We start from the raw sequence: 17,153 nt of genomic DNA on the forward strand, positions 1-17,153 counted from the left end.
GACCTCTGGGAGTCCGCTTCTGTCAATTGCTCCATTCTCTTTTTTTCCACTTCCCTAAAACTTTCTTGACAACTTGGGGTACAGCACCGCCTTGGCTCCAGTCCCGGACCTGCCTGCTCCGTGACCTTTGTTTCCCAAGGATGGTACCCCTTCTCTTGTTTATCGTCGGATATTTGCTGCTCTATGCGCACAAATGAAGGATGCCACATTTATTTACACTAATGGCTCAAAAACATCGTTTGGTGTAGGGAGTGCCTATGTTGTTGGCGACACCCCAAATCAATTTCGGCTTCCTGACCAGTGTTAGGTTTATACTGCGGAGCTTTATGCTGTTCTCCAGGCTGTCCAATACATCTGTCGCCATCAGCGGATACGGTATGTTACCTGCTCACTCTCGCAGATCTCTCAGCTCTCTCTCCTCAGTCTCAAAGATCTGTACCCTGTAAACCCTCTGGTCCACCGGGTTCAGGACTGCCTCCACTTGCTCCACTTGAGGGGCGTCTCTGTGGCGTTCCTCTGGATCCCAGGACATGTTGGTATCTGTGGAATAAGGTGGCCGATATAGCGGCCAAGGCTGCAGTCTCTTCTTCGGCCAGCTATTAGCATGATTCCCTTAACAGATCTATGGAGTGTTTTATGTCGTCCTGTTGCTCTTTTATGGCACGCACATTGGTCGACACTTCCCAATAATAAATTGCGGTACGTGAAAGCTCTTCTCTGTACTTGGACCTCTTCCTCCTGAACTCGTCGTCTGGAGGAGGTAATTTTAACTAGACTCCGGATACGGCACTCTTTCTTTTTTAGCCATCGACATCTTTTAAGCGGCGATCCTCCCCCACTCTGTCCCCACTGCTCTTAACTGTGGACGGTGAGACACCTTTTAATTTAGTGCCCCTATTTTACTCCCTTACGCGCCCGTCTACAGCTGTCGCCTGATACATCTTCCATTTTAGGAGATGACACGCCAATCAGCTGATCGCGTTCTCTAATTCTTTAGTGCCAGTCAGATGTCAGTAATTTGAAGCTTTTTGGGGACAACCAACCCCCTTCTCTAGTGGTTTTTCAAGCTCTCCTTCTGTTTTCCGTTTTCCCACTTTTTTGAGATTTTCTCCCATTGCTGCTGGTTGCAAGTTTCGTTTTTTAGCTTTTCCGAAGTCACAGACCGTAGCAGTTTTGCGCCATAAAACCATAACACAAACCCTCCTGTGTGTGTTATTGTCATGGCAATCCTTCTCCACGTTCACCAGATTGTCCAGTATATGACGGAAAAGAAGATAAAGGAGTAAAAGTCCCTTGATCGTTTAACCTACACAGAGGATCGTAAGAAGTATACACGTCCTCACCCTGCGTCCATGACGTCTATTTATGCTTTAGTTACATCTTCGCCCCTTCCTCTGCGGCTCCCACACCTTCTCTGGGTGCTGCTCCCCCTCCCCAGCCGGAGAAGTGTCCCACTCCTTTGGCGTCTGCCTGTCAAGGGCGCCCCTCCAAGGATGCCCTTCCCAGCACCTTCCAGGCCACAGGTCTGCTGCCACGTGACGACCGCGAGAACCGCGGTCTGTCGGCCCCAAGGTCGCCCGATCTTTCTGTTCCCGATCTTGCTGCAGCTGGCTCCTTTATGCCACACAGCCCTCCTCGATCTCAAACGGAAAAGAAACATACGTTCCTGGACAAAGAGCCTCTGGTGTCACCAGAGGTCCCATCCCCGGCTTCACAACCAGATTCTGACCTGTCGTTCATGAATGTCGCCCCCCTCCTTGTCGATGATGGGTATTGACCCGGCGGTATGACTGACTTTAGCCTGTTCAACCCCCATTTAAATGATCATTCTGTGGTTATCCAATGGAACTGTAATGTATAGTACCGCCACCTTCCGGAACCATCCCTTTTGGGGCAGTTCATTTACATCTAGACGAGGTCTTCTTAGATCAGTTTATTACATACCACGACTTGTGCCTTCTTAATGATGGCTCCCCTACACATTTCAGTGCCGGTCGTGGTACATTTCTGCCATTCATCTTTCATTCTTCTCCCTCTCTCCTCCCTTCATTACATTGGTCGCCACACGACGACCTTAGTGATAGTGACCATTTCCTGTTGATGATCTCTCCCCCCTTCCTGCTCCCCGATGGACAGGTTACCTCGTTGGTCTTTCCAACGCGGTGATAGCCCTCTATACACTGCACAGGTCTTGCGTTCTCCCTCTGTCGGGTTGTATTGATGACTTCCTACATGACGTGTCTGACGCTATTGTTCGCGCTGCTAGCCTTGCTGAACCGTGCTCATCTGGACCCATTCGTCGCCGGCAAGTCCCATGGAGTACGGCCATTGCCATACGTGATCGCCATCGAGCTTTGTAATACCTTAAGAGGCTCCCATCCGTTGCCAGCCTTATTACCTTTAAACACCTTTGCGCTAAAGTCTGTTATTTAATCATAGAAAACGGATATGTTGAAAACAATTTTTCTTCCCTCGGTTCTACTGTCCCTATGTCATGGGTATGGGCTACTCTTCGCTGTCTCCAAGGTTGCCATCGGCAGTCCACCCTCCCAGGCCTTCACCTCCCAGATGGCCTTTGTATGGACCTGTTGATTCTTGCAGAACATCCTGCGACCCATTTTGCAATGTCATCAGCATCAGCCACCTACCCGGCTGCTTTCCTTCACTGGAAACAGCGGGCCTAAGCTTCCACCTTATGTTTTACCCCTTGTCACTCAATCTTACAGCGAACATTTTACTGAATGGGAATTTCTTTCCCCACTTCCTTCTTCTGATGATTCGGCCCCTGGCCCAGACTCCATTCGTAACCAACTGCGTCAACATCTCCGTGCTCCACAATGGCAACATGTTCTCCAGGTGTTTAACCATATCTGGCTCCAGGGTGACTTCCCTTCTCAGTGGAGAGATAGCATCGTGGTTCCTGTCCTTATGCCTGGTAAGAACCCCCTATTTGTTGACAGCTATTGGCCAATTAGTCTGACAAATGTTGTTTGCAAGTTACTTGAATAGATGGTAGCCCATCGGCTCAATTGGATCCTCGAATCTCGGGATCCATTGTCCTGTACCAGTGTGGCTTCCGAGAGGGACGGTCTCCAATCGATCATTTACTTTGCTTGGAATCCGCAGTTCGGCAGGCTTTTTCCCAGCGCCGCCATTTGGTTGCAGTATTTCTTGACCTACGCAAGGCCTATGACACGGCCTGGCGCCATCACATCTTACATACACTTCATCAGTGGGGTCTTCAGGGCCCATTCACGATTTTTATCCGCCAGTTACTGTTCCATCAGTCATTCAGGGTTTGGTTTGGTACTGTTTTTAGTTCTTCATGGACCCAGGAGACGGGCATCCCACAGGGTTCTGTCTTGAGTGTACTTCTTTTCCTCACTGCTATCAATAGACTTGTGGCCTCTGTCGGTCCTTTGGTCGTCCCTGCCCTGTATGTGGATGATTTCTGCATTTGGGTCAGTTTCTCTTCGATGACCTCTGCAGAGCGGCAGCTCCAGGGAGCTATATGACGTGCCTCTGCATGGACCCTCTCACACAGGTTTCAATTATCTCCTTTAAAGTCGCGGAGGTCCACTTATGTCGTCATAGTATGATCCGCCCTGATCCAGAGCTCTCTAGATGCACAAAGATTGCCAGTGGTCCCACAGTTCCGTTTCCTGGGTCTTGTTTTCGGCAACAAGCTCAATTGGCTGCTCCATATCAGACATCTGAAGGTAGGATTTTTCTGTAAACTTAATGTCCTTCGCTTCCTTGCCCACGCCTCTTGGGGTGTGGACCGTTTCCTCCTCCTCCGTCTTTATCGTGCTCTAGTTCTGTCTCGCGTGGACTATGGTTGTCAAGTTTATGGTTCAGCTGCTCCTTCCACACTGCACGTGCTGGATCCAGTCCACCATCGTGGTATCCGTTTGGCTACCGGTGCCTTCCCTACTAGCCCTGTTGATAGTCTCCTGATTGAAGCTGGTATCCCCCTCCCCCCTTTCTGTTCGGCGGTCTCAGCTTTTGCTGTCTTATGCACTCGCTGTCCGTTCCTCTCCCACTCATCCTTCCTATTCTATCCTGTTCCCAGACCATGGACGTCGCCCACCGGACTTCCGCCCTTGGGCAGGTTTACCGGTTGGGCTCCGCCTTGCGTCTCTTTGCCGTGATTTTCAGCTTTTTTTTTTGTTCTGTCTACCTCGCTCCCTTCCTTCCACCCCCCTTGGTTAGTTCCTCGGCCTCGAATTCTGATGGATCTCCGCCGCGGTTCGAAAGATTCCATCCCCCTGATGGTGTTCCGTTCCCTTTTCCGCCGAATTTTATGGGAGTTTCTGTATGCTGCTGTTCTTTCACACTGATGGCTCTCAATCTGCTGATCATGTGGGATATGCCTTTACGTTCTCTGTTGGAACGGAAAATCTGCCACCTACATGTGGGGTGTTTACTGCGGAATATATGACAATATCCCAGTCCTTTACCTTTATTAAACAGTCTCAACCCAACCATTTTTTGTTATGTACGGACTCAATGAGTGGCCTTTTGGCTATTGACCGGTGTTTTTTCGCGCCATCCCTTGGTCTCTGCCATCCATGACCATCTCGCTGATATTCACCGTGCTGCTTGTTCAATTGACTTCCTTTGGGTCCCTGGCCATGTGGGTATCCTGGTTAATGAGCTCGCTGATCGTTTGGCTGGGGGAGCAGTCACTTACCCCCCGTTTTCTGTAACCCCTCCTGCAGCGAATTAACGGCTTCACATCAAATCCCACTTCGCACAATCGTTGGCAAACTCATGGGAAGCTATTTACCTGTCTAAACTTCGTGCTATTAAGGTGACACCAGACCCGTGGCATTCTTCCTTCCGCCTCTCCCGAAAGGACTCGACCACACTGTGTCGTCGCCGCATTGGCCATACCAGGCTGACCCATGGTTTCCTTTTGCGTGATGAGCCACCCCCGCTATGTGGTTGTGGAGCCTTCCAGTCAGTGGCCCACATTTTGGTTGAATGCCCCCTTCTTTTGGCTCTGCGTGCGAAGTACAGACTCCCCCACACTTTACCTTTGATGTTGGCTGACGATTCCCGGATGGTCTCTCTGGTTCTAGGTTTCCTCCGGGAGAGTGGTTTTTATTCTCAGTTTTAAAGTTTTTAATCTCCCTCTGGTGTTGGGGCAGGGCGGTGAGTGTTTGGGTGTCTCCCACTGTAGGCGGTGTTCAGAGATTCCCGATTCACCTCCCTGCCTGGAATCCTCTTTTCTTTCCCTTTTACTCTGTTTTTACCCCTTCTTTTTAAGGCTTGGTTAGTTTTTCTATTCCCATCCGTACTTTCTGCATTATAGCGGTTGTCCCTTTTAAGTCACAGGTGGTCTTGCCTATGCTGCTTCAGCATAGTGTTGGGTTCGTTCTCTTGTCAACTTTCCTCGTTTGTTTTTACTAATGACAACGTGACTGCCCTTTTGCGTTTCCCCTTTTTCCGTTTTATTGTTCTGCCTTTTCTGAGATGTCCCGTTAGCAGCATGGAGTCTATTTGAAACAAGGGACTGATGACCTCGCTGTTTGGTCCCTTTCACCTCAACCAACCAACCAACCAACCAGGCTGACCGATGGTTTTCTTTTGCGTGATGAGCCACCCCCACTTTGTGGTTTTGAGCCTTCCAGACAGTAGCCCACATTTTGTTTGAATGCCCCCTTTTGGCTCTGCATGCTAAGTACAGACTCCCCCACACTTTGGTCCGCCGCTCGTGGTCTCGCGGTAGCGTTCTCGCTTCCCGAGCACGGGGTCCCGGGTTCGATTCCCGGCGGGGTCAGGGATTTTCACCTGCCTCGAGATGACTGGGTGTTTGTGTTGTCCTCATCATTTCATCATCATCCAGGAAAGTGGCGAAATTGGACTGAGCAAAGATTGGGAAATTGTACGGGCGCTGATAACCACGCAGTTGAGCGCCCCACAAACCAAACATCTCCCCCACACTTTACCTTTGATGTTGGCTGACGAATCCCGGATGGTCGACCTGGTTCTCGGTTTCCTCCGGGAAAGGTTTTTATTCTCAGTTCTAAGGTTTTTAATCTCTCTGGTGTTGGGGCAGGGTGGTGAGTGTTGGGGTATTTCCCACTGTAAGCCGGGTTTGGAGATTTCAGACTCCCCTCCGTGGCTGAGATCCTCTTTTCTTCCCCTTTTACTGTTTTTATCATTTTTTAGGCTTGGTTAGTCTCTTCCCATACGGCCTTCTACACTTCAGCGGTTGTACCTTTTAAGTCTCAGGTGGTCTTGCCTCTGCTGCTTCAGAGGTGGGATATTTCCTGCCTCTAGCATGGCATTGCGTTCGCTCTCTTGCTCCCCCCTGCGGGTCCGGGGTAAGAATAGGCCCGAGGTATTCCTGCCTGTCGTACGAGGCGACTAAAAGGAGTTCAACCGTTTCGGCCTTCCATGTAATGGTCCCCCTTGGGGTTTGACCTCCATTTTTCTAAATTTCTACAGAAGTACGAGCCTTTTGGGGAAGGACACCTTACGTGGTGTACCACTGGTCCTAAGTGCACTCAGACCTTGGCACTCAGCATTGCACCGGCGTTGTAACCATACCCACTATTGCTCAAATTGGGCCTAAACGCCTTTTGGGTTGTCCCAGTTACGCCCATAGTGCGTCTCCATCTGCACCAGCGATCATGATGGACTTTCCATGGCACCAGAAATCCAGCACGGTAGCCAGCCCGTTGTGGTGGGGTCGTCATGTACCCTCTAGGTTGTAGCCCCCTGACAACACAGGGATCGTACTGCCGATACCTGAGCTGCACCCTCCCCACGTCGGCCAAGGAGTAGATGCCCGTCTCCTTGGGGCATCAGGACTCCCGGCAATGGTCATCCTGCCAGGTGGCCCTTGCTGCGGCTGGGTGGCGCCCGTGGGGAGAGCCCCTGGTCGGAGTGGGTGGTATCGGGGCGGACGTTTCGCAGATGAAACGTCACCACGTATCGGGTCGCTCTGCGGCCGAGTCTTTTAAAAGAAAAAGTACCGTTTCTGGTTCTGGTTCTCCTGCCCCTTCCCCCTTGGCCACTCCATGGGAGGAGGGACAGGCCCGCCGGCTTGGAGCGAAGTACTTCCCCCGCTATTTGGTCTGTTCTCGGACCGATGGGGGGACATTCGCCACCTCCAAGCCCATGTTCTTTGTTCAGCACATTGAGGACATCTTCGGGGAAATCGAGGCTCTCAGCAAGATGCGTTCAGGGTCCGTACTTATCAAGACCACCTCCGCCACACAGTCGGCGGCGCTCCAGGCGTGCGACCGCCTAGGGGACATCCCAGTCTCCATTGTCCCACATCTGGCACTCAATAGGACGCAGGGGGTTATTTTTCATCGTGACCTCCTGCCACAATCTGATGAGGAGCTCAGGGCCAACCTGGAGCGCCGAGGCGTGCATTTCGTCCGGCGAGTCCAGCGCGGCCCCAAAGACCGTCGCATCGACACTGGGGCCTTTATCCTCGCCTTCGAGGGGGACGTTCTCCCAGAGAAGGTAAAGGTAATGTGCTACCGGTGTGACGTGCGACCCTACGTTCCGCCTCCTATGCGCTGTTTTCGGTGTTTGCGCTTTGGGCACATGTCGTCACGGTGTGAGGCTGAGCCCCTCTGTGGCGATTGTGGCCGTCCTCTTCGTGAGGAACATACATGCACCCCACCACCTCGGTGCGTTAATTGTCCTGGCGTCCACTCGCCTAGATCCTCAGACTGCCCCGCATATCAGAAGGAGAAGAAAATACAAGAAATCAAAACTTTGGATCGGCTGTCTTATTCTGAGGCCAGGAAGAAGTACGACCGCCTCCATCCCGTGCCATTGACCACTTCATTTGCCTCAGTTGTGTCCACTCCTTCCGCGGTATCCTCACCCCTCTCCTATCCCCCCTCCGCCTCCTCCGCCCATCAGGGGGCTCTGCCTCCGCCTCCCAAATCCCTCCCTTCCAAATCCTCCTCCCCCGTGGCCCCCACCCCCTCTGCCCCAGGGGCCATCCTTCCTCCTCCTTCCCCCCACACGCCACCTGAGAAGCGATCCTCTTCTCAGGCGTCCATCGGGGAAACGTTCCGGACCCCGGCTTCCGAGGTCCGGCGTTCCAAAACGGACCCCGCGCGTGAGGACCTTCTTCGGGTCCAGCCCACCGTCCCTGTGCCTCCTCGGCCTTCCAAGAAGGCCTCCAAGAAGAAATCTTTATCCCCCTCTCCACCCCGGCGCGTTTCGACTGACGCTCCATCCGTGAGTCGCCGCTCCCGGCCGTCCTCAGTTTCGCCGGGACGCTCTGCTGCCAGGCGCTCAGCTGGCCTTTCGTCGGCAAATGATGCTGCCCCTCCTACACAACCAGGGACAGCGGCCGCAGCTGGCGACCAGTCGATGGAACCGGATCCGCCTCCCGTCGGTTGTAGCGTTGTTCCCTCGCAACCTGGCCCTCCGCGGCCGTCGAGGTGACCAGCTCTTCCCCCGTCTCGTTCCCACAACTTTTTGACTAGCGATGGCGTTGTTTCATTGGAACATAAGAGGTATTCGATCTCATCGGGAGGAATTACAACTGCTCCTCCGCCTGCACTGTCCGCTCGTCCTTGGACTCCAGGAAACCAAGTTGCGCCCGACTGACCGTATTGCCTTTACCCACTATACCTCGGAGCGGTATGACCTTACCCCTGTGGACGGTGTCCCAGCTCATGGTGGGGTCATGTTGCTCATTCGGGACGACGTCTATTACCATCCCATCCCATTGACCACCCCACTCCAAGCAATAGCTGTCCGCATTACTCTTTCTGCTTTTACTTTTTCAGTTTGTACCATCTACACTCCACCGTCGTCTGCCGTTAGTCGGGCTGACATGATGCACCTGATCGTTCAGCTTCCCCCGCCGTTTTTATTGTTTGGCGACTTCAATGCCCATCATCCCCTTTGGGGCTCTCCTGCATCCTGTCCAAGAGGCTCACTCTTGGCAGATGTCTTCAACCATCTCAATCTTGTCTGCCTCAATACCGGCGCCCCGACTTTCCTCTCGGACTCCACTCATACCTTCTCCCACTTGGACCTCTCAATATGTTCTACCACTCTTGCCCGTCGGTTCGAGTGGTATGTCCTTTCTGACACCTATTCGAGCGACCACTTCCCCTGTGTCGTTCGTCTCCTGCACCACACCCCATCCCCACGTCCTTCGAGCTGGAACATACTGAAAGCTGACTGGGGACTTTACTCATCCCTGGCAACCTTTCCGGACCACGATTTTCCCAGTTGTGACAGTCAGGTCGAATACCTCACGGCTGTTATCATCCATGCTGCCGAACGTTCCATTCCTCGTACTACTTCTTCACGTCGCGTTTCCGTCCCCTGGTGGAACGAGGCTTGTAGGGACGCTATCCGTGCTCGACGACGTGCTTTACGCACCTTTCGCCGCCATCCTACGTTGGCGAATTGTATTAAATACAAACGACTCCGAGCGCAATGCCGTAGAGTCATCAAAGACAGCAAAAAAGCTTGTTGGGCCTCTTTCACCGGCTCCTTTAACAGTTTTACTCCTTCTTCCGTCGTTTGGGGTAGCCTGCGCCGGCTGTCGGGCATTAAGGCCCACTCCTCGGTACCTGGCCTGACCTCAGGTAATGCGGTCCTTGTTGATCCGGTGGCTGTCGCCAACGCCTTTGGCCGCTTTTTCGAGGAGGTTTCAAGCTCCGCCCATTACCATCCTGCCTTCCTTCCCAGGAAAGAGGCAGAAGAGGCTCGGCGACCTTCCTTCCACTCGCTGAATCTGGAAACCTATAATGCCCCCTTTACTATGCGGGAACTCGAACGTGCGCTTGCACTGTCCCGGTCCTCTGCTCCGGGGCCGGATGCCATTCACGTTCAGATGCTGGCACACCTTTCTCTGGCGGGCAAAAGCTTCCTTCTCCGTACCTACAATCGCGTCTGGACCGAAGGTCAAGTCCCCATGCGTTGGCGTGACGCCGTTGTTGTTCCTATACCCAAACCCGGGAAGGATAGACACCTTCCTTCTAGTTACCGCCCCATTTCTCTTACAAGCTGTGTCTGTAAGGTGATGGAGCGCATGGTTAATGCTCGGTTAGTCTGGATTCTTGAATCTCGACGGCTCCTTACTAATGTCCAATGTGGCTTTCGTCGCCGCCGCTCCGCTGTTGACCACCTCGTGACCTTGTCGACATTCATCATGAACAACTTTTTGCGAAGGCGCCAAACGGTAGCCGTGTTCTTCGACTTGGAGAAGGCTTATGACACCTGTTGGAGAGGAGGTATCCTCCGCACTATGCACAGGTGGGGCCTACGCGGTCGCCTGCCCCTTTTTATTGATTCCTTTTTAACGGAACGAAAGTTTAGGGTACGTGTGGGCTCCGTATTGTCCGACGTCTTCCTCCAGGAGAACGGAGTGCCTCAGGGCTCAGTCTTGAGCGTAGCCCTTTTTGCCATCGCGATCAATCCCATTATGGATTGCATTCCACCTAATGTCTCAGGCTCTCTCTTTGTCGATGACTTCGTGATCTACTGCAGTGCCCAGAGAACATGCCTCCTGGAGCGCTGCCTTCAGCGTTGTCTAGACAGCCTCTACTCATGGAGCGTGGCAAATGGCTTCCGGTTCTCCGAAGAAAAGACGGTTTGTATCAACTTTTGGCGATATAAAGCGTTCCTTCCGCCATCCTTACATCTCGGTCCCGTTGTTCTCCGATTCGTGGACACAACTAAGTTTCTAGGGCTCACGTTGGACAGGAAACTGTGTTGGTCTCCACACGTCTCTTATTTGGCGGCCCGTTGTACACGTTCCCTTAATGTCCTCAGAGTTCTTAGCGGTTCATCTTGGGGAGCGGATCGCACTGTCCTGCTTCGCTTGTATCAGTCCATAGTCCGATCGAAGCTGGATTATGGGAGCTTCGTCTACTTGTCCGCTCGGCCGTCCCTCTTACGCCGGCTCAACTCCATCCACCATCGGGGGTTACGTCTTGCGACCGGAGCCTTCTACACTAGTCCTGTCGAGAGTCTTTATGCTGAAGCTGCCGAGTTACCGTTGACCTACCGGCGCGACGTACTGCTGTGTCGGTATGCCTGCCGGCTGTCGTCTATGCCCGACCACCCCTCTTACAAGTCCTTCTTCGCCGATTCTCTCGACCGTCAGTACGGGTTGTATGTGTCTGCCCTGCTGCCCCCCGGAGTCCGCTTCCGTCGCCTGCTTCGACAATTGGATTTTGCCCTCCCTACCACCTTCAGAGAGGGTGAGAGCCCGACACCACCTTGGCTCCAGGCTCCGGTTCATATTTATCTCGACCTCAGCTCACTCCCGAAGGATGGTACTCCGGCTGCAATGTATTGCTCACGGTTTGCCGAACTTCGTGCTCGACTTGCCGGTCACACCTTTATTTACACCGATGGCTCCAAAACTGACGATGGTGTCGGCTGTGCCTTTGTCGTCGGGGCTGCCACATTTAAATACAGGCTCCTCGACCAGTGTTCCAGCTTTACGGCCGAGCTTTTTGCTCTCCATCAGGCCGTTCAGTATGCCCGCCGCCACCACCATTCATCATATGTACTGTGCTCTGACTCACTCAGTGCTCTTCAGAGCCTTGGAGCTCCCTATCCGGTCCATCCCTTGATACAACGGATACAGCAGTCCCTCCATTCTTTGGCTGATAATGGTGGTTCTGTCAGCTTTCTGTGGGTTCCCGGACATGTGGGAGTGCCTGGGAATGAGGCTGCGGATGCTGCAGCCAGGGCTGCAGTCCTCCTGCCTCGGCCAGCCTCCCATTGTGTCCCGTCATCCGACGTTCGTGGGGTTGTTTGTAAGAGGCTTGTGTCGTTGTGGTGGGATGCTTGGTCATCCCTCCAAGGAAACAAGCTCCGGGCAGTAAAACCGCTACCAACTGCTTGGACAACATCCTCCCGACCATCTCGGCGCGAGGAGGTCCTTCTGACCAGGTTGCGGATTGGGCATTGCCGGTTTAGCCACCGCTACCTGCTCTCCGGTGACCCAGCCCCGCAGTGCCCTTGTGGTCAGGCATTAACAGTGCGCCATGTTTTATTGTCGTGTCCCCGTTTTAGTCAATTTCGTGTTGTCCTGTCCCTGCCATCTACTTTACCGGATGTTTTAGCTGATGACGCTCGAGCAGCTGCTCGTATTCTGCGTTTTATAACTTTAACTGGCTTGTCCAAGGACATTTAATCTTTTTACTTATTTTGTCTGCATCTTTGTCGGGTCCTTCTGGTGTCCCCTCCATCCCCTTGAGTTTTACCAGATTCCATGTGCTCAAACAACAGTGACTGGGCGCTAATGACCTCAGCAGTTGAGCGCCCTTAAACCCAACCAAAAAAAAAAAAAAAAAAAAAAGCTCTCTTGCTGACTTACCTCATTTTGATTTTACCATTAACATGACTGCTCTTTTACATTTTTTAGCTTTTTCGCTTTTAGCTTTTTCGCTTTTAGCTTTTTCGCTTTTAGCTTTTTCGCGTTCTGACTTTTCTGAGATGACACACTATCGGAATGGACCACATTTGAAACAAGGGACTGATGACCTTTTTTTGGTCGCTTCAACCCCAACCAACCAGCCATTACCCCATATACGCCGTAAATGTTTCTTGCTGTGTGCTTGGTTGTCACTCCTCTACTGAATTCAAACAGATTATGTCTGAAATATTCACATTTCTCCACTTTACACTCCATTTTTGAGTGTACACAGCTCTACACACTATCTCCAGATGACCAAATGGCAACATGTAAATTGAAATAGCAATAGTGAACTCCAAATAAAATGAAACTCGATAAATAAACCCATACAAACATGAGACAAAAACGCTATGAACATATGCACCAGTGTAATAGGTGCTGGGTAACAGTTGACCAGTGTGAGAACAAATACAATACTGTATATTTTGTCGTTGTAAAAGAGTGCTCACACAACGTACTATTTATCAGTGGATATAATATTTTTGTGATCTTGAATAGTCACTAAAATGACATGATCAGTCAATAGAAAGCGATAAACAGAAACATTTTGAGTAGCGCCAGACTACTATTTTGAAGTGAAGAAAACTCATATCTCGTATATAAAGGCGCAAGAACGCCGTTGGTCATGCACTGTGGCTTGATGTGTTGGAGGCTTCAGTGGACCAGACTGAGATGCATTAGGCCCTTGATTTTCCGCGATGAATAGTTCCTTATTAATGTGATTCACGTTTTTCGCGTTTCGAACTTCAGTAAAGGCGAAAGTACAGGATCACTCTGTGTTAAAAACCCATTTTCTCACTAGTGAGTACACACGCGACAGTTGAAATTTGTCTTCAGGTTTACTGTCGCTTGGTGGCGAAAAAAATGTAAGCTGTCAGTACAGTGAAAAGATACGGTCATTTGTCACATACTTTGATAGTCTTTCTCATGAAAATCTAGAATCATGAAATTTGGCAAGCAGCGTTTAACGTTAAAAGTACACTACTGTCCATTAAACTTGCTACACCACGAAGAAGACGTGCTACAGACGCGAAATTTAACGGACAGGAAGATGATGCTGTGATATGCAAATGATTAGCTTTTCAGAGCATTCACACAAGGTTGGCGCCGGTGGCGACACGTACAACGTGCTGTCATGAAAAAAGTTTCCAACCGATTTCTCACACACAAACAGCAGTTGACCGGCGTTGCCTGGTCTGGTGAAACGGTTATGATGCCTCGTGTAAGGAGGAGAAATGCGTACCATCAAGTTTCCGACTTTGATAAAGGTCGGATTGTAGCCTATCGCGATTGCGGTTTATCGTATCGTGACATTGCTGCTCGCGTTGGTCGAGATCCAACGACTGTGAGCAGAATATGGAATCGGTGGGTTCACGAGGGTAATACAGAACGCCGTGCTGGATCCCAAAGGCCTCGTATCACTAGCAGTCGAGATGACAGGCATCTTATACGCATGGCTGTAAAGGATCGTGCAGCCACGTCTCGATACCCGAGTCAACAGATGGGGACGTTTGCAAGACAACAAGCATCTGCAAGAACAGTTAGACGACGTTTGCAGCAGCATGGACTATCAGATCGGAGACGATGGCCGCGGTTACCCTTGACGCTGCATCATAGACAGGAGCGCCTGCGATGGTGTAGTCAACGACGAACCTGTGTGCACGAATGGCAAAACGACATTTTTTTTTCGGATGAATCCAGGTTCTATTTACAGCATCATGATGGTCGCATCCGTGTTCGGCGACGTCGCGGTGAAAGCACATTGGAAGAGTTTATTCGTCATCGTCATATTGGCGTATCACGCGGCCTGATGGTATGGGGTGCCATTGGTTACACGTCTCGGTCACCTCTTGTTCGCATTGGTGGCACTCTGAACAGTGGACATTACATTTCAGATGTGTTAAGACCCGTGGCTTTAGCTTTCATTCGATCCTTGCGAAATACTACATTTCAGCTGGATAATGCACGACCGGATGTTGCAGGTCCTGTATGGGCCTTTCTGGATGCAGAAAATGTTGGACTGCTGCCCTGGCCAGCACACTGTCCAGATCTCTCACCAATTGAAAACGTCTCGTCAATGCTGGCCGAGCAACTGGCTCGTCACATTATGCCAGTCACTACTCTTGATGAACTATGGTATCGTGTTGAAGCTGCATGGGTAGCTGTGCCTGTAAACGCCATCCAAGCTCAGTTTGAATGACCAGGCGTATCAAGGCCGTTGTTAGCGCCAGAGGTGGTTGTTCTGGGTACTGATTTCTCAGGATCTATGCACCCAAATTGCGTGGAAATGTAATCACATGTCAGTTCTAGTATATTTGTCCAATGAATACCAGTTTCATCTGCATTTCTTCTCGGTGTAGCAATTTTAATGGCCATTAGTGTAAAAAAGGAATTGCTAATTTGTATCATCACAGGAAACATATATACTTCGTCGTTTGTTATCCGACTCTTGCCAGTATGAAACGGGCAAAAATTCTCGAGATTCTAGATTTCAAAGATGGACTGTCATAAGTTTGTAAAGAATCCCCAGAGCGCGAATCCTACACGTACTTGGCAATCTTGTGACTGTCCGAAATTGTACTGTTGCTGGTTGAACTCATTTTCTCAAAGTAAGCTGTATCGTTGTGCAAACTAGACCTGAAATACGTTCAGTTTCTTGTCTTCCTGTTCTCCTGATGGTTGCCACGAATCCCTGTCTTCTCCTGTTGCAGTACGTCGTGCCCTCCGTGTTGGCCCCTGAGATCGGCCTGGAGCTGCCGGTGCCTGTGTACCACCCGCAGCAGGACGAGCTGAAGATGGAGCCGGTGCTGCCCCTGCTGCCGCCCTCCGCCCCCCTGCCGCCGCCTCCGTCATCCCCGCAGATGTGCCACACCAAGCGGAGGCCCACGCCCCCGCCAAAGCCCAAAAGGCGAAATATCTAACTCCTTAGTTTCTGGAGAGTTTAGCGCATTAATCCTTGCAGTGTAGTGAAAACATGTGGAAAATACCAATTTGATGCCACCAGTAAGGACGACGTAGACTTCATATTGCTTTTAAGCACTCTAATAAAGACACATTTTTAATTCCCTTGTCTCACTTTTGACATTTTATGTTCACTAAGTTTAAAATTGTTTTGTGGTAAATTAACTGTGCATGTAGAGACAATAAAGTTTGTGTATTTTAAGATGCGTAAGTTTCTTGTCTTCGCGTGTTCCGATATGATATATTAGATATTTCACTGACTGAGATGTTCGCTTTACAAATCACTTAAGACTGTCTGTTCCAACTGGAAAGTTTGGTAATGTCTCCGCAATCACCTGAAGCATGGTACTCCGCCGTAAACCTGTTTCCTTTCTAAGCACCCGTGCTTAAGTTAATGTACAGTACATTTATCTCCAAACCTGATACTTTGCTATTACTCCACGTAATACGTAAAATAACTTTCTTAGTGATTTGACAACTGTATTCCTAGATTTTCACAAACGTAATTGTACAGGATGACTGCAACAGAGCTGGTCCCGGCGGAGGTTAGTCTTCCTTCGGGCGTAGGTGTGTGTCCTTAGGATAATTTAGGTTAAGTAGTGTGTAAGCTTAGGGACTGATGACCTTAGCAGTTAAGTCCCATAAGATTTCACATACATTTTTTAGCCAGGGGTGGGGTGCTTACGCAGGATCGGCTGATTTTATTTATCTGTCCTATCTCCGTGAGTTGGTTCAAGCTTCATTCACGTGTCTGAGTTACAGCAACATGGTTGAGTACACGTTTGCCGAATAGCCCGACATGATCCCTCTGTATGGCGAAGCTGCTCGTCCCCTTTATAAGGATCGTTATTCACAACATCAGACTCTATTGCGCACACACTTTTCGCTACAATCAGGCAATGGCTTCGATAAAGGGTGCATTCACCATCAGCAGTCGTGACTGGTGCTCAAATGACTTTAAACAAGTGCTAGCGAAAATTGTTTCCTTTTTGTTTCTTTGGGTATTGAGTGGAATTATAAAACAAGTAATGTGATGGGTAATACCTAACAAATTACTTATAAAAGCGGTCGCGTTACCAGTATGTTCTCAAATTCCTGTAGCAGGGAAAAATTATATTTCCGGACAGGGTTACAGTTCAAAATATCGGTTCCCTCTAAAAGTCCTAGAAGATTCTAACGAGAATTTCCGAACACCCTACGTAAGGCGGATATAATTGCCTTGTAACGTCAAGACAAGCTTCGTTACTTGTCTGCACGTGCGTAGGTATGCCATCAACTATACTATAGAAAGCTGACAAACACGCAACTGTAAAGCGGGGCCGAATATCATTGATACAGTGATGGGAACTGAGAGCGCATGTCTCAAACTCATCTTCTCGATGCTTCTTTGAAACATATACCTCGTGATTCCCGAAGATGTATGCCTCTTTCAGCCTTTCTTATTGTGCTATTGAGAACAGCCACGACATCTAACAGAATGCTTCAGCAGGCCGCCATAAACAGATTTCACCTATTCAAAACGAATGCATATGTACAGTCCCTCAGGGCTGCACTGCCAAACACAAGGAATTCGGTCGTTTCGAGCTGTACATCTAGTTTGGCGTGAATGGGAGAGTTCTACTTAACATGATGGAATGAAATAGAAATTCTGAAAGCTGCTGTAATCTGGCTTTTAAATGAACTCAATCGCAAGTGAAATTTGTATCGGACTAAGAACTGACCCCGGATACCGCACTTCATACGAGCAGTTACCATAATC

The 17,153-nt window shown here is 50.2% G+C and overlaps 1 protein-coding gene across 1 annotated transcript in view; it reads left to right on the plus strand.

Annotated features, from left to right (window-relative positions):
* The window catches only part of LOC126176869 (uncharacterized), a 78,000-nt gene extending 62,433 nt beyond the window's left edge, over positions 1–15,567 (plus strand). The window contains exon 2 of the mRNA XM_049924062.1: positions 15,145–15,567. Within this exon, the coding sequence (XP_049780019.1) occupies positions 15,145–15,354 (210 nt within the window). The 3' untranslated portion in view covers positions 15,355–15,567. The remainder of the gene's footprint in view (positions 1–15,144) is intronic.
* The last annotated feature ends 1,586 nt before the right edge of the window (positions 15,568–17,153 follow it).

The sequence above is a fragment of the Schistocerca cancellata genome, chromosome 3, assembly GCF_023864275.1.
Source record: "Schistocerca cancellata isolate TAMUIC-IGC-003103 chromosome 3, iqSchCanc2.1, whole genome shotgun sequence".
Lineage (NCBI taxonomy): Eukaryota > Metazoa > Arthropoda > Insecta > Orthoptera > Acrididae > Schistocerca > Schistocerca cancellata.